Below are 18,430 nucleotides of genomic sequence, written 5' to 3'. Positions count from 1 at the left end.
CTGTACTTTTTCCATGCAGTGACTTCTGGCACAGGGCTCTCCACAGACCTCCATGTTAGTATTCATCCCAAAATGGAAACTCGGGGTGGTTATCAAACCTAGAAAGACAAGTAGATCATATTCGTTATTAGTGACTACAATGAAATTGTTATTAGTGTGAAAATACACAAAAATACTTTTAGAAATTCATGCCATCTACCTTAAGCATTATTTTATACATGGTCAAATGAAAACTAAATTCACATCATGCTCTTTTTCCTGAGACTTACACAGAAAATGAACAGTCAAATGCACATCTATAAAAAAAGATAATCAGTTCTCCTAACTACAGTTTCTCAATAAAAATAAAAGCTGATTATTTTTTTTCAAAAAAGAAGAAGCCAACTTGAACATTCTTTACTAAGAAATACCTCAGGGAGATACAGCCAAAAGGGATCATTTTCATTTCTTTTTTCTTATTGATCAATTACTTGCTAGCTGTCTCCTACATCCACTATACCAGTTTTAATTCAGAAGGAGAAAAATGGACTGGAGACATAGTTGAATGGAAAAAATGCTTTTGGTACAAATATGTGATATGGGTTTGTATCCTCAGTATCCGCATAAAGCTGACATTGGTAGCAAGCATGCATCTGTAATAGATCTCCATGGTGAAATGAGAAGTGGAAACAGGTGTTTTCCTGAACACCCGGAATCCTGAAATACACAGAGGAAACAAGATGCTCTGCCTCAAACAAGATGGAAAGTTAAGAAGTCACTTAAGCTGACCGCTGACCACCAGATGCATGTAATGGTACACTTATGTGCTCTCATTTATTCATTCAGACACATATCATACAAGGCAACAAACAAAAGATAACTGGAGGACTATTGAGTGTAAGATGGAACCCTGCATTGAAGATTACGATTTAGTAATAATCATTCCATCTATAAAGGAATAAGATATGGTTACCTGTTAATTTTCACATGAACAATATATGATTACCTGGTGCTCAGTCTGAGAGATTAACATTTTCACTTTTTTATAATAAAAAAGTATTCATAATAATACATTTTACTAGAAATTTGTTATATGCTATTATTCATTAAGCTTGGTAAGTTTCTTAAATTCTCATATTTATGTCTTTTAAAAGTAATTTTTCAATAATACAGGAAATATATATTACATTCTTTCTACATTGATTTTACACATATATATGTGTGTGTAATATTATGTAGAAAGTGTATATGTATACATATATATTAACTATTACATATATACTTTTTCTACCTCAAATTTAAAAGATATTCAGAGCATCAAGGAAGAGTAAATTTCTTTTTGGCTACAAGATTTTTATCAGGTGTCTGTCTTCTACATGCTATAGTGTTGGTTATAATCCCATTTTTTATAATCTTCAGCATTGAGCTCTTGATATCCTAGAAAACCAATACCAAATAAGCTATAGAATTCATTAATCCAGTCATTGTTAAACACAGTGATGAGGCTTGGGGTGCAATATAAACAAACTCAAGCCTTGGATCTATTGCAAACATTGAATTGCATGAATTAAATGAACAATTTCACCAGTAGGAAACATCACAGACAACAGGGTTGATGATCACGCATTTAAAATAATTAGGAATTAGGCAGGTGATAGGATACATGACATGATGTTGAACTTAAAGTGCTTCATCAGGAAAAGAGCAGTGAGTTAAGTTAAGGAGGTCAGCCTGAGCCAGGCTCCACACCTCTTGCTCAGGTCACAGAGAAAAGAATTCATAGGAGGCTAGAAATAGTTGCTAAAGTTTTTGTCTCTTTTCTGTTAACATGCTCTTTGGACTTCTTTAAAGAAAGGAAACAAACAGTTATATGATATTCACCTCAGGAAAAACATTGGAATAAAATATTTTTACTAATGGCCAGAAGAATGAGTGGAAATATACAGATGTCAGAAGTGGGGAAATGGGGGGACCTGGAAGAAATCCCAGAAACCTGGAATGGGAAAACCTCCAAAGACTCAATATGGGTGACCTTAGCCTGAAATGCCCAAGAATGGGAATATAGAACCTGAAGAGACCACCTCGAGTAATCAAACAGGACACCAATTGTAGGAAGCCGTTGGCGCCAATAGATGGCGCCAGCTTCCCGCCCATTGTTCAGCCTACAAAAACCTTTCCCCTCCTGTTGCTTGGCAACCACATAGTCACAGCCTACTCTTGGGGCATGTGATTGAGCTACAGGAGGATGCACCAATCAGGTAGGAACACAAGTCTCTTGGGCATATATAGCAGTGCATTTTCTCCCCCACGTGAGGAGAAGAGGAAGACAGTGGAGAGATTGCGGGAGACCCCACGTGGAGGCATGGCGGAGAGATACCACTTGGAGAGAGACTCGGTAAACGAGATTGCGGGAGGTCCCGCGTGGACAGAGACTGGACAGAGAGATCGCTCGTGGGGGACTGCGCGTGAGAGGTCGCCTAGACAGTAGAACCCAGTAGGGAGTCCCCGGCTCAGAGAGAAGTTTCCTGCTCAAGAAGCCCCCTGCTCAAAGTGCTGGACAATAAAGGTTATCCGCAGCAGAATCTGTTTGTTTGTTGCACGCCTGTTCCTAGCGGTGAGAAACGTGGGCGAGTGACAACCAATGAAAGGATGGGGATACCAACCCACCTACAAAGCTTTTGATCCAAAATTGTTCCATCTAAAAGAAATACAAGGACAAAACTGGAGTAGAGACTGAAGGAATGGTCTACCAGTGACCAGCTCAACTTAGGTCCATTCCATGGAAAAGCACCAAACCCTAACACTATTACTGATGCTATTGTACTTGTAGTTATGAGAGTAGCATGGCTGTCCTTTGAGAAGCTCCATCCAGCAGCTGATGGAGACAAATGGATATACTCACAGCATAGTATTAGATGGAGGTTGGGATCCCTATGTTAAAGTTATGGGATAGACCAAAGGAACTGAAGGGTTTGGCAACTCTATAGGACGACCAACAGTATCAACTAACCTAGACCCCTGGGAAGTCTCAGGGACTAAGTTACCAACCAAAGAACATACAGTGGCTGATTCAAAGCACTCGGCACTATGTAGCAGAGGCTGACTTGTCTGGCCTCAGTGGAAGAGGTTGTACCTAATCCTGTAGAGACTTGATGACCCAGGGTGAGAGTATATGGGGGCACTTTTTCAGATAATAAGAAGGTTGGAAGGGGAAAAGGAACTCTTTGAGGGGAAACAGGAAGGTGAGAAATATTTAGGATGCAAGTAAATAAAATAATTAATTAACAAAAATTAATTAAAAACAGAAATTACTTACCAAGAAGCATCTAAGTATCGGATATTTTTATTTAGGCCATCAAGAACTTTCATGTCCTCTGAACTCAACTGAAATTCAAAAACCTATTATGCAAAAAGGAACTTATTATATTTATAATTCATGTTTGCCAGTCTGTCTATTACAAATGCATCACACTAAATGGTAAAGATAAGCTATTTATTATATTCAAGAAAGTAAACACATATTCATCAGAGCATTTAAGTAATAATTATTATATGTGAAATTAGCTATCCTATATATGAAGGATTAATGGTCTGAGAAAGAAATTAGAGAAACAACACCCTTCACAATAATCATGAATACTATAAAGTATTGCGGTATAGCTCTAACCAAGCAAGTGAAAGATCTGTATGACAGAAACTTAAAGTCTCTGAAGAAAGAAATCTAAGAAGACCTGAGAAGATGGATAGATCTTTCATGCTCATGGGTCACTAGAATTAACATAGTGAAAATGGCCATTTTACCAAAAACAATCTACAGATTCAATGCAAGTCCCATCAAAATTCCAATAAATTCTTGACAGCGATAGAAAGACCAATTCTAAAGTTCATATGGAATAACAAAACACCCAGAATAGCGAAAACAGTTCTCAACAATAAAAGAACTTCTTGGGGAATCACCATCCCTAACATCAATCTGTACTATAAAGAAATAGCAATAAAAATCACATCATATTGGTACAGAGACAAACAGGTTGATAAATGGAATAGATCTGAAGACCCACAAATAAACCAACACATTTATGGACACTTGATTTTTGACAAAGAAGCCAAAACCATACAGTGGAGGGAAAAAAGCATCTTCAACAAATAGTGCTGGTAAAACTGGTGGTCTGTATTTTGAAGAATGCAAATCAATCCATTCTTATTTCTTTGTACAAAACTCCAGTCTAAAAGTATCAAGGAACTCACCATAAAACCAGATGCACTTATCTAATAGAAGAAAAAGTGGGAAATAGCCTTGAACACATTGGCACAGGAGAAAATTTCCCGAACAGAATAATAATGGCTCATGTTCTAAGATTAACAATTGACAAATAGAACCTCATGAAACTGAAAAGCTTTTATAAAACAAAGGAAACTGTCAATACAAAAAAAAAAAAAAATCAACCTACAAATGGGAAAAAAATAAGCTCCACTAACCCTATTAGAGGGCTAATATCAAAAATATACAAAGAACTCAAGAAGTTAGTCCCAGAAAACCAAATAACCTAACTTAAAAATGGGCTACAGAGATAAACAGAAATCTGAACAGAGGAATCTCAAATGGCTGTGAAACACTTAAAGAAATGTTCAACATCCTTGTCGTCCCAGACATGCATGTCAAAATGACCATGAGATTCCACCTTACACCAATCAGAATGGCTAAGATCAAAACCTTAGGTGACAAGACACGTTGTTGAGGATGTGGAGAAAGAGGAACACTCCTCTATTTACGGTGGGATTGCAAACTGGCACAGCCTCTTTGGAAATCAATCTTTAGGTTTCTCAGAAAAATGGAAATAATTATACCTGAAGACCCAGCTACACCATCTTAGGGCATACATCCAAAATATGATCTACCCAGTAACAAAAGCACATGCTCAGCCATGTTCATAGCAGCCTTATTTTTAATAGCCATATTCTGGAAACAACCCAGATGTCTCTCAACTGAAGAATGGATATATAAAATCTGGTACATTTACACAATGGAATACACTCAGTTATTAAAAATGAGGACATCATAATTTTTGCAGGCAAATGTGTGAGGGTAACCCACTGAGGAACCACTAGAAAGTTCCTGACACCTGGGATGTGAGAGGCTCCCAGAAGCCAATGGGGATAACATTAGCCAAACTGCCCAATAAGGTGTAAATTGAACCTGAAGTGACCGCCTCCAGTAGATAGATATAACCCCCACTTGAGGGATGGAGCCAACCATCCATCTTACAATGTCCTATCTAAGAGAATGAAGAGACAAAAGAGGGAGCAGAGACTGAAGGAAAGGCTATCCAGAGAGTGCCCCACCTAGGGATCCAAACCCCAACACTATTTCTGATGCCAAGGAGCACACTTGCAGACAAGAATGCATAGCTGTCCTCTGAGAGGCTCTGCCAGCACCTGACTGAGATAGATACAGATACTTACAGTCAACACTAGACTGAGCCCAGGGACTCCTATGGAAGAATTAGAAGAAGGACTGAAGGAACCAAATGGGATTGCAACTGCATAGCAAGAACAGCAGATGCCAAGATGTGCATGGTGAAGGAGCTTGATACACTTGTCTCCTGAGAAGCTCTGCCAGAGCCTGACAAATATGGAAGCAGATGTTTGCAACCAACCAGTGGACTGAACAACAAAGTCTCCAGTGGAGGAGTTAGAGAAAAAAGTGAAGGAGCTGAAGGGGATTGCAACTCCTTAAGAAGAACAACATCAACCTACCAGACCCCACCGTGCTCCCAGGGACTAAACCACCAATCAAAGAGTACACATGGAGCTACCCATGGCTCCAGCCACATATGTAGCAGAGGATGGTCTTGTCAGACATCAAAGAGAAGAGAGGCCCTTGGTGAAGGCTTGATGCCCCAGGGTAGAGAAATTCCAGAGCAGTGAGGCAGCATGGAGTGGGTGGGTTGGTGGGGGAACACCCACCTAGAGACAGGGGGGAGGGGAGATGGGATAGGGTTTTTCGGGAGGAGAAACTGGCAAGGGGGATAATATTTAAAATGTAAATTTTAAAAAATCCAATTAAAAACTTAAACAAAAAAATATTAGACATGAAAAGATTGTATAGAATTCAGAAACTACTGGGAGATTATACAGTGTGAGGGCACTGGCCAGCAGGATGGTAACAGTACAGAGGAAAGACTAGCTCAAGTAAGGGCAGTGAAGCCTGTATCCTGGAGCACATACCTCACCATTCATCAAATGTGTGAGCAACTTCACTGCAGCATGAGAGCCTGGACAAGGTTAGAACAGCCTACCTGGCAGACCATCGCACACAGATCTCTAACCATAAACTAATAAGCAATGTTAGTGACTTTTCATAAAGTTCCTATCAATAGGGTTCATTGATTATTGCAACACTGGTGTTAATGGGATACATAATCCCCTATTTGCAAGGGAACCAAGATGTGAAAGGAAAAAAAATAGTTGACATAAAACATATTCAAAATGATTAAAGATCTGAATATTTAAATATGAGCCTAGACAGGAAAATATAAAATAACCCACATATAATTTAAAGGATGATAGTCTCCTATTCTTGGTGGCCTCATTTCAGAAAATGAATGGAAAAAGGCCAGGCCACTCCCATAAGGCTAAATTTCAGTGCAATTCCAAGATAAAATCCTACTGTAGTGGTCTCTCTGCGGAGCAGAGCTTAAGGTTCCTGGAGAACCTTAAAGCACAGATGTAGAGGAAATGAAAGAAAGACTGACTAGTGTTATAGGACTATCAAGTACATGAGACAGTTCTGTGGAGGTGCCTAATGCTCACAGCAACTCATCACCTGAATATTCTCTTTTATCCTCTTCTCAGTGAAACTCTTAGCCAGGACCACAATCCCACGCTCTAGCTGGTAACGAAGGGCAATCAGGGCTGGGGTCCGCTTGTACTTTTTTGCCATGGCACAAACAACTGGATCATCTAAGAGAACAGGATAGCTCTGGTTCACCCTGGAAGAGAAGGACAAATTTGAAATTTGCTTCTTCTAACTCTGATTTGTTAGAAGATGTCTAATACATAGGAAGGTGGATGTCTGGGCCTGTGTTTCCAGTGCATCAAATTGTAATGCCATTGTGGTTTTTATTCTCCCCCAAATAACACTTCTCTATGCTTCCAATTTCTTTCAGAATAAACTATAAAAATGGTAAAATAAAAAATATTTATTCAAAAAGATTTCCCTTTGGTTGAACTCTCATTGTCCATATTACCATCGTTTGTCACGGTGGCTTCCCAGAGCACTGTAAGCAACCAGAACAATGTCTTTGGACTTGCAGAAATCCAGAAGTTTTCTCTGGTTAAGATAAAGATGACATTCTACCTGTAGATGGATGACATAGAAACATGCCAATTATTATAAAATTCTGCATTCAATGTAAAGTCAAAAAAAGACATTAAAAATATTATACAGCTGAACTAGTGAAGTTTGAAATGAATATATCACTATCAGACCTGGCGTGGTGACTGAGGCCTGTAACCCAGCATTCTGGAATGCTGAAGCAGGAAAATTGCAGTGAACTGGATGCCATTCTAACCTGTAATATATTTCAGATGACTGTGCTAAAAAAGAAACTGTGTCTCATAAATCAACCAAAGAGGAAAAAAATCATATGAAAAAGGAAAGAAAGAAATGCAATATAGAAAAATATGAAAATCTTCATAGAAAGGTATATTTTACATTTATTTACGTATTTTGTGGAGTGTTAGATGCTTGTGTGCATGTTATAGTGAACTTGTGGTAGTCAAAAAACAACTTATGAAATCAGTTCTTTCCTTATACCTTGTGGGTGCCAAGAATCAAAGGGCTTGAGGACAAGAGTGAGCCATCTTGATAGGTTCATGATTAGATAATTTAGTTATCTGATATGCATTGTACATATTGAGAAATTTCAGATACATTTTTAATAAAATATGTCACATATTTTGAGCATTTTCACCTTTTCCACTTCCCTCCCATTAATTGTTCTAGAGTTACATAGTTAAAATTAGTACTCATGTTGGAGGGAACAGTTGAAGTGGAACTTCTGAGGTGAGTATACTTCCTACTTGACGGATACAAATACCTGTTTTGTTCTAGTTAGTCATGACTGATTTCAGATGTGGGGTAGGGAATGGACTTACTGAATTGTGCATACTAAAAAAAACCCAAAAATTGATAATCATTCATAAGGGAAAGCAAAAAAAAACCAGTTATATGGAAAACCCAATAGTGTAATTTATGTGTATCTCAATATTAAAAGGAAAAGAACTACAGGCAACTAAGGAATTCTGGGAGTAGGAGAAATACTCTTCCCCAAGTGAAAGGCATACCAATCAGTTATGTGGTACCAAATGATGAGTCCTTAAAACATATACCCAGAAGTATATAGTATATGCTGACTGAGAAGGCTGTATTCATGAATGTATGTATGTATATATATATATGTGTGTGTGTGTGTGTGTGTGTGTGTGTGTGTGTGTGTGTGTGTATGTGTGTGTGTGTATGTACAAATACACTTACATCTGTGTATTTAGTAGCAATTAATCAAAATGAAGGCCCATAAGCTTAATTTGAATGGGAAAATGGACACAAGGGAGAATTTGTAGGGAAGAAAAGACATGGAAGAAATAAATAAACACACATTAAAAAGTTCTCATAGTCCCCAGTCAACAGTAGTCACTACAGAAGCTTTCTTTCTCAAAACAACCATTATGAAAATTATTAAACACTGCTCTGTCTTACAGAAACAGTTTTACTTGACAAAGTTTTTTAAAGTCAATAAAGTAGTTAAATATGAAATATTTTCAAAACTGCAAATATTAGCTGACTCGGGCAAAAACATCATTGATGAATTCTCAACTATGGCATGAGAATAGGACACAAATATACTCCAAATATATGTGTGACTTAAGTCACAGTTTGCAACAAAGAAACTTTTCTATTTCCCTTAATGTTGCTAAAAATAATTCTTGGGATAAGGCATTGACACAAAGAATATGCTTTGGATGGCAGAAACCAGTGAGATTCAAAGATGCTAAGGATCATCTTAAAGCTTCAGGGCAGCAGCAGAGGAACAGAAAAGACAGGAGGCTGAGGATCCCCACCTGGTTACACACAGGCCTGTGCTTGAGCCCGGGCTTGTTCAGGATCTTCTCCAGCTGCCTGTGGTTAAAGTTGGACACCCCGATGGACTTGGCCAGTCCTGCATCCTTGCACTTCTCCATGGCCTAGAGAGAAAATAGGCCAAAATATAAATCAGTATGAATAAAAAATTGAGGCCTAAAAAATATGGCCCGGCAGCAAAGAGCACTGGCTGCTCTCCCAGAGGATCCAGGTTCAATTTCCAGCACCCACTCAGTGGCTTACGACTGTCTGTAACTCCTGTTCCATGATCTAACACCTTCACACAGATGTACCCCACATGAGAGCAAACTCTAATATACGTAAAATAATTAAATTATTAAATGAAAAATACTTTTAGAAAGAATACTGTAAGGGAATGATCATTAACCTCTTTGCATTATATTCTAGAAAAAAAGAACAGTAAGGAAAATGATACTAACAATTAAGAGGGCCCTGAGTTATCCATAGTCAATTAGATTCTTTATCATCATTTTAGGCAAACCTCCTCTTCATTTCTAGTATAGCACAGTCGCACATAGTCCCCACATCTAAAGCAAGCCAGCCCTTGTAAAGCACATTGGGTTTTATAACAGCATGCATACCCCACTCTCCCAAAGTCTGACTCTCCATTCCCTTGCTCTACTTCCTGCTGTGACCTACTTCCTACTGTGCTCTACTTCCTGCTGTGCTTCCTAACCTACTACTCACTTCCCAAGTGGCACAGATATCCACTGCATCACAAATGAATTTTCCATTTTCATCCTTTGGGAAATAATCCTCTCCTGGCTGGAATAAAGAAAAATGTTAAGTAATATTTCAACAAATGCATTTCTCCACAATAACAAAGTTGGCATAAAGAAGGTGCTATGATTAGACCTTCTGGCAGATAAGTGATCATATTTCATGTAACACTTGTCATATGTTCTGAATGTAGATTTGGAAAGAATGCCCTTGAGGGCCACAGTTCTGTTTTTTTCAACATAATTTTTTTTAATAAAGAAATTATTTCTGGGCACTAGGACTATAATTCCTGACTTATGTTTCTGTTCAATGCTAATTTCCTTTCAAAATTTGGCAAGAATATGAAGTTGATTTCCACCAACAATAAATTCCACTATTGAACCACCATAAACAATCAGTCTTCTTCAAGCTTGTGGGTGCTTAAGACCTGGCAAGTGAACAAAAGATGAGAAGACAGGGTTGTAGGGTTTTTTTCATTTTGTCATTTTGTTTCTATGTTTGTTTGGTGTGTATGCATGTGTGTGTGTGTGTGTGTGTGTGTGTGTGTGTGTGTGTGTGTGTGTCTGACAACTGTGAAGGTGCCAGTAAAGGCTGTAAGAGCTAAAGTTACAGGCAAAGAGGAAGTGCCTAAAATAGAAGCTGGAAATTGAACTAAGGTCCCCTGTAAGGCCAGCAAGTGCTCTTAACCACTGAGCAATCTCTCCATGACTAGAGTGATGTAGTTGATGTAAAATACAGGGAATCTAACAGAGGCCAAAGAACTAGAACTGCAAACTACCTCAAGGCTAAATTTGTTGCCAATGAAAACTACTGGAATAAAAACTAAACTAATATGAAGCTGGATTTCTCAAGAGTACTTACTGCTGTTCTGGGAGATATAGATTCAATTTCTAGCATCCATAAGGCATTTCATAACTGTTTATAACTCTTCTCCCAGAAGAGTTAATACCATCTTTTGCACTCACTGGGTCCTAGGTACAGACATGGCACAAGATGTATATGCACACAAAACACCCATGTAAAATAAAATTAAAACCACATTTAAAAAACCTTGGCAATTTAATAGTAATATAGGAATTGAAAAGTAGAGGTATTTTAAAGACTAGTTAGAATGCCAAACTATTCTTGACTTAGACTCTTTAGTTATATAATCTTATCAACCCCTTGCACAAAAGCATTTGGAATGTTTTATAAAATTAACTAAACTATGTTTTTATACTTAGAATTTCACCAGCTAGAAAACTTGTAATTTACAGCTGAAATTTGCTAGTGATCCAAATAGCATATACCTTCAAGGCCGTTGGGAGATGAATGAGGTACAGGTCCACGTAGTCAAACTGGAGTTGCTTCAAGGACTGTTCTAAGCAGACTTTAACCAGTTCTGGACGATTAAAAGTACACCAAACCTACAAAAGTTGAGGAACAGATCTGACATTGAATTCTTCAATTTCCAGAGTTTGCTCATTTACTTTACCTAACATAGAGACTGCTGTGACACTGACAAACATGGAAGAAAATATTCATCTTTTTCTTAACTTTTTTTTCTTCTGAACAAGCCACAAAACTCTCTTCAATGGTTATTTATTATGAATTAATCTAGAAAATTACTCAAGTCCCCAAAGCTTTCAACTAATAATAATTTATCATCAAACCTGTATGTCATTAAATTAAAAAAAGACTTTAAGCAGCTAATACTTTATAACTGTTCTTGCAAATACATTACGATGCATTGTGTTTGTTTAACATATATGAAGAAACACTGACCTCATTTTAAATTATTGTTCTGAATGTAAATAATCCTTGTGTAAGTGTCTTAGGGATGTCCAAAGCTGCCCAAGACAACACTATAGGTCAGCCACTTCATAGAAAAGCAACAGAAAGGAAGCAATTGTTCTCTCGAACATAATGCTTCTAGGTCTCAATAGCCATTTGAAATCCTTGTAAAGTGACAGATTGTATTACCAGCAGTAAAGTCAGATGGCCTTCATATCTCTCTCTCTCTCTCTCTCTCTCTCTCTCTCTCTCTCTCTCTCTCTCTCTCTCTGAGTTGTGGGTTGGGGTTAATTTTAAGTCGTAGGTCCTTTTAGAAAAAAAGACTAATGATGAAATGATTAATTGTCATGTGTATTTTCAAGCATCTCTATCCTTTACCTGAACAGAAAGCAAGGCTATTCTGTCTATATAAAGTGCATCTATGAATAAAAATGTGCAAAATCAAAATAACCCATGGAAGGATAGAGAGAAGCGTTAGCAAGAGAACCTGGGTTTGGTTCCCAGCATCCACATGGTGGTTCACAATCTTCTTTAACTTTAGTTACAAGGGATCTGGTGCTTTCCTGTCTTAACTCTAGGTATAGGGGATCTGATGCCCCCTCTGCTCTCTGCAGGTGCCTCTGCAGACTAACTCATGGTACACATGCAGCCATGAAGTCAAGACACTAATACACTTACAATAAATAAGTATTTTTAAAATTATACATGGGAGAAGAAAGATAACCTATATATTAGATCATTGAATCATTTTACTAGTCGGAGAACATGCATTTAGCAGGACTATAAATATTATTTGGGCCAGTACTGAGATGTAGATATTTCCAGTCTCTATATTTCAATTTCCTCTTAATAAAGAGTGGCATAATGAACAGTGTCATCACTAAGGTTTTTTTTTAATTTAGAGTTAGAGTAAGAATAAAATAAAATATTGACATGGTCTGACCTTTTATGCTGAAATCACGCCTTTCTGCAATAACTAATATTTAAAAATAAAGAACATATGTAACTTTAGTTTATAAAAAATTACTTAGAAGAGAAACAATCAAATATAATTTTAGAACACATAGTCATGTGCTCCACAAGTTTTGGTTAGCAATGACCCATCCCTATAGTGGCCCATCAAACATTTATTGATCTGAATTATTCCCACTGTTGTGGATTGCCGTGGTGCTGTTCATATTTTCATGCTAATTCTTCTTCCTCAAAAAAGGTTTTTCCACCCCATGGGAAGAACAACATTATCAACCAACTAAACCCTCCAGAACTCCCAGGGACTAAAACACCAATTCATGAGTACACAGGGATAGACCCATGGCTCCAGTTGCATATGTAGCAGTTGCATATGTAGACAGCCTTGTCTGGCATCAATGGGAGAAGAGGCTTTTGGTCCAGTAAAAGTGTAGGTGAATGTCAAGGCACTGTGGTAGAGAAGGTGGATGGGAGAGAGAGAGAGAGAGAGAGAGAGAGAGAGAGAGAGAGAGAGAGAGAGAGAGAGAGAGAGAGATAGCTTCCTTATGGAAGCAAGTGGAGGAGGAGGGGGAAAGGGAGTGGAAAGAAAGGGGATAACATTTGAAATGTAAATACAGAGAATACCCAATTAAAAAAATGAGGGGCTGCTTCAAGGAGAAGTAGATCACATACTCAGATGAATTTATGTGAACCTTTCTCCCATTTTAACTGGTCAAGAAAGAAGGCAGAAGCCAATTTCTGGGTGAAAAATAAGGTGGGACGTCTGGGCCCAGGAAGAAAAGGAGGAAAGAGAGAGGGAAAGAGAACTTGAACCTGGCTGTGGAGCAGATAGGGAGCCACAGACATGTAGGTATCTTGGGCATGTATAGTCTGTAGCTTCTCCCACAGGCAGAGGTCAAAGAGGATGGAAAGGCTACTGTAAGATTAGGATAGGAAATTCTTCACTCAACAATTGTGTTATCTGGGTGGTATTAAAATCTTGAGGCTGTTTGGTGTTTTTCATCTGAGGTGACTCAGGTGGGCAGAAAAATGGACACAGCCCAGCCGCTGGGTGGTCAGTAGATGTTTGGCAAAGCTAGCTGTGGGGACTGGGTGAGGTGACCTTTCCTAGGACCAGGAAAGGAGCAAGTGTGCATTTTAAAATTACACGCAACAACTTCATAGCCACCATAGCAATATAGCACAGTATATCACTCGGTGTTCTGTGGGGATGGTGCTAGTCACAGAAAACTCTGACATTCACAATTATTATAGTGCATAATAATACACAATGACTGTAACTGATAGTTACTTACAAGTGTGCCTTTATATACTTCTTACTTTGTCTAGTATTTTTGTTCCAATTATGAAAACAACTTTTTACTGATAAAAATAAGAGTCTAATGGATTAATCAATCAAAATTGGAAGAATCCATGTCTCATTTATATGTCTGAATAGAAAAATATATCAAAAGTCTAATAATTCCTTAGCTGTAGAAGAAGGAATATTAATTACATATATCTTGTTTAACACTGAAAGTGCTTTCTTATAACATGGTATCTTATTGGTGAAAAAGGGAAATCGTTTTCAGATCAATGAGAAATTTTTATAGTTATTCAGGATATTTAAAAAGCCAGTTTTCTTGCTCGTCTAAATCAAACACTCATGAACAGAAACTTAAATAATAAGGTCATTAACATTCCACAGTTGAATTTAAGGATGATAAAAATGAATCTCACAACTTTGTATATGTTTAGTCCATCCATGTTCACTGACCTAATCTTATAAAGATTATTTCAATGCATCATGGTTCATTCACTTGCACACCATATTCTCAGTACCTTCGATGTGTAAAATATATCTTCCCTCTGCACAGTGCCATCTGCAATCTTGCTTCGAATAGCTAGTCCCACCTCCTTTTCATTTTGATACATAGCAGCAGAATCAATGTGGCGGAAACCAGCATCTATAGCTATTTTGGTGGCTTCTGCAGCCTTACTCTTCGGTACCTAAAAGAGCAACCAAAAGCAGCATTTACAAATAGATAGAGCACAAGAACAAAAGAAACATCTTCATCATCAAATCTCCCCATGTCTTCAGTGAGGTGTCCATTTGCAATGAAGAATGGAACCAAGTTTGTCTGGACTTTTCCTACTGAGTCACAAGAGTAAAGCACCTCAGTAACCAATTTAGTGCAATCAATTACAGATTAGTCGTTGGCATTAGGGATTCACACTTGTATTCCAGGAACTAATATTTGCTAGAAGAATGCCTAGGTATATGAAGCCATAATGTCTGTAGAAGGCAAAAGGATGTGATAAGTGATACCACATAAAGAAGAAACACTGTGGAATCCTCTATAAGCCTTCTCCCAGGAAACTCACAGAGAATATATATCAAAGTCTCTAACACCGAATTTGCAAAAATGCAAATGTTTAAATAGAAGCATTTTACAGTCTTCATTTCGAAGATGTTCATTTATAACTTGTTATACAACCACCCCGACTTGTTGCATTCCAGATGAAAGCATATACACATAAGTCCTATTGTTTGCACATGCAGCTCATGGGAAATTTCCATTCTTAGGTTACAAAATAAGATGTCAACAATATCGTAACACGATATCGATTTGAAATTAGAAAATGTCTAGGGATCTACTAAAGTTGTTTCTCAAAGGATAGTGGTGCTGTATAAAGTCATTTACACTGACATTTTATCTGCATAACAAATAATAAAACTCTCAGCAAGATGTATAATCAAAAGAAGAGATTTATACCTAGGAAATCCAGAACATTATACAGAAAAAAAATCTATGCACATGCCCTCCGTTAAGCTACAATTTTATATTTTGTAGGAACTGTGATCGAAGTGAAAGTTGATTTTTTGTCTAGTTGGCTAAAATTGAATTAAAAACACAGAACTGCATTAGTTAACAGATGAAAAGAAATGGTAATGTAGTAAGCACATAAGAAAATTCATTTTAGTATATAAAATCGAAGGCAATTTAGAAAAAAAGGCGGGAGGAGGTATTTTTCTCTAGTCTTCCAGCTACTATTTATGTGATAAAACACCATGATGGAAAACAACTTGTAGATAAAAGGGTTTCTTTCATCTGACAACTCTCATGTCACACTCCATCACTCAGGGAAGTCAAGGCAGACACTCAAGAAACTCCTAATGAAGAAAGAAGAATTGCAAAGGCAATGGAACGATGCTGCTTACCAGTTTGCTCCTTTTGGCTTGCTCGGTATACTTTCTTATGGAACTCAGGACCACCAGCCCCATGATGGTATCACCCACAATAGCTCTCCCACAGCAATCACTAATTTAGAAAACTCCCTACCACTTGATCTTATGGAGGTATTTTCTTATTTGAAATACCTTCCTCTCAAATGACTTTATCTAACATCAAGTTGATATAAAACTACCAATCACATGGGAAAAGAACAGTGCAGTTTTAAAACAAGGGAATATATTAACAGACATCTCAACAAAAAAAAAAAAAAAAAAAACTGCAAGTGTCCAAAAAGTACTTTTTCGAAATATATGCAGTATCAGTTTCCATCAAGCAGTGCTCTTGCTGGCCTGATTTCATTTTTTCTACCTAATTGGAATGGAGAGAAGTGGAATGAAAAACTAGTGCCCACAATAATCTGGGTATAGGCTCTTGGATCCATTCCTGATGCTGAATATCATCTGTCTTTTGTTGCACAAGGAATAACTCTACACTGCTAAAACAGAGAATCAGGTTAGCCCTGAAAAATCACATCAGAAGCCAATGACTGCACCTACCAAAGTTCTGTATTTGTTTCAACCCTCAGCCCCAACTGCTATCATTACCTCTTCAGGTGCATAGGTCCCAAACCCCAGTATAGGGATGAAGTGACCATCACTGAGTTGCACTGTCTGCTGCTTAGAATTCATGGTTTCTCGGTCCTCCAACTGAGAAGATACTGTTCTGTCTTTATTTAAAGAACAGCAAATAACTTCTTGGCCTTGCCCCAGCTGTCCTTGTAATGAGTAACCAATGAAGTTTGAGGAAAGAAATGAACACCGCTTTGCACACATAAAGAGGAAACTGGAACAAGTTCTGTTTTAAATTCTTGTGATTCATTTATTGATATTATATGTTTATAGGTATTTTTTCTACATCTTTGTCACTACCATGTACATGCCTGATGCCCACTGACATCAGAGAAATGCACACAATCCTCTGAAATTGGAGTTGCTGGTAGTTGTTCGCTACCATGTGGGTGTTTGTGATCAAACCCAGGACCTCTGGAATTGCAGCCAGCATTCTTAACCTCTGAGCCATCACGAGAGCCCCAACTTTTCATCAATAAGGAATTCTTAAGATAATTAAAATGCTGAAATGCAGCTCTGTGGCAAAAACCTTGCCTAGGATGTGGGTAATGCTAGGTTCATTACAAACACCATAAAGAAAATAGGACCTACTTGATGGTTCCAAACCACTCATTTTTATAATGCATCCCTATTAGGATTTTCAATGTATTTTTTTAAATTATTACAAAATGAATGAACTATGCTGATGATCTCTTAGACTATAAAATGCCACCTGTTTCCAATTAGCTTTCTTTTGGTGGTAGCTGTTATAAAGATTCTTCATATTAAAGAAATAACCTATCTCACAAAATACACCTGTTAATATGTATGTATATATAGAGAGGATTTAAATACTACTAAACAGTAAAATAAATTATCCTCAAGTGTTGGAACTGAAAAATTAGAGGATCAGGCATGTCCATCTATAAAGTACCTCTCGTATCTTCCTTCTCTGGATCTCATTAGAATACTCTGTGACACAGGTGCAGGTCATGTAAATATGCAGTGCAAATCATCACATTACTCACAGATGAAGTCTTTGTCGAAAGTACTTTCCACCAAGAACAATTCACAACATACACAAAAAAATCATAAAACTATTAATTATATTCTTAAAATTCAGTAAATACATGTGAGTGCTTATGGCTTCATGATGGCTCATATTGGAATGTTTCCAGCATGCTAATTTCTGGGAAATATTAGGAGAAGAATTAACTGTCCCACAAAATAGACCTAAGACTTCTAATTGCCAATCCATTTCCACTGCACATCTATTGCCCCAAATTGCTTGGTCTATGAAGTTCTACTCATCTACACACCTGTGACTGTCAGTCCTACTTTTCTAGTTGGTATCATTCTAGACAAAGACACAGACCATCCCTGGGGATCTTAACATCATAAAAGAAATAAAGATTAAAAATAAATTTACAAAGGTTTGACTACAGTTGGCTGAGACTTGAAGAATAAATAATCATTCACTGTAACTTTGCTAAAGTAAATGCCTGCAAAGGAGCTTCCATAGTAAAAAAAAATTATAATTTCCCACTCATACTATGTCCTGAAGACATTTTTACATGAATGCAGAATATCATCATTACTAGAACAAAATAGTTAAGAAATATTGCTCAACAGTACTGAAGTTTCAATATTATTGATCTTTTCTAGTTTGGTAAACAAGAAAAACATAGGCCTTTAAAGTTGGTCCTAAAGTAATGGATATAACCATAACAAGAAAATTTCAAAGCACACAGTTAAAAACTTCTCTATGTAAAAAATGTAAAAACCAGAAATAAAACTACCAAAGAGCTTCCTGGAAGATTGTTTTCTTTTGTTTTATTAGGCCAAAGTTCTTGGTAGACCTCAACTCGTGACCATTCTCCTGTTTCAACATCACCTTTCACAATAGCCACAAGAATATCAAATATCTCTAGTTAATACTAACCAAGAAAATGAAATATCGATATGACTAAAAGTTCCAAGTCTTTAAAGAATACATTGAAGAT

At 37.3% G+C, this 18,430-nt stretch overlaps 1 protein-coding gene across 1 annotated transcript; it reads right to left on the bottom strand.

Annotated features, from left to right (window-relative positions):
* Nucleotides 1-509: 509 nt before the first annotated feature.
* On the bottom strand, nt 510-16,508 carry LOC308422018 (estradiol 17 beta-dehydrogenase 5-like; the record flags this gene model as incomplete). Its single annotated transcript, XM_080918506.1, has 9 exons — nt 510-696; nt 3,296-3,378; nt 6,806-6,971; nt 7,230-7,339; nt 9,103-9,225; nt 9,830-9,907; nt 11,152-11,268; nt 14,426-14,593; nt 16,425-16,508. The coding sequence occupies 9 exons, from the start codon at nt 16,506-16,508 to the stop codon at nt 510-512; spliced, it is 1,116 nt and encodes a 371-aa protein (XP_080774632.1).
* Between the last annotated feature and the right edge of the window lie 1,922 nt (nt 16,509-18,430).

The sequence above is a fragment of the Micromys minutus genome, assembly GCF_963924665.1.
Source record: "Micromys minutus genome assembly, chromosome: 6".
In the NCBI taxonomy this organism is placed as follows: domain Eukaryota; kingdom Metazoa; phylum Chordata; class Mammalia; order Rodentia; family Muridae; genus Micromys; species Micromys minutus.
Note: the sequence above shows the minus strand (reverse complement) of the source record. Positions and strands in the feature narration are given on the sequence as shown.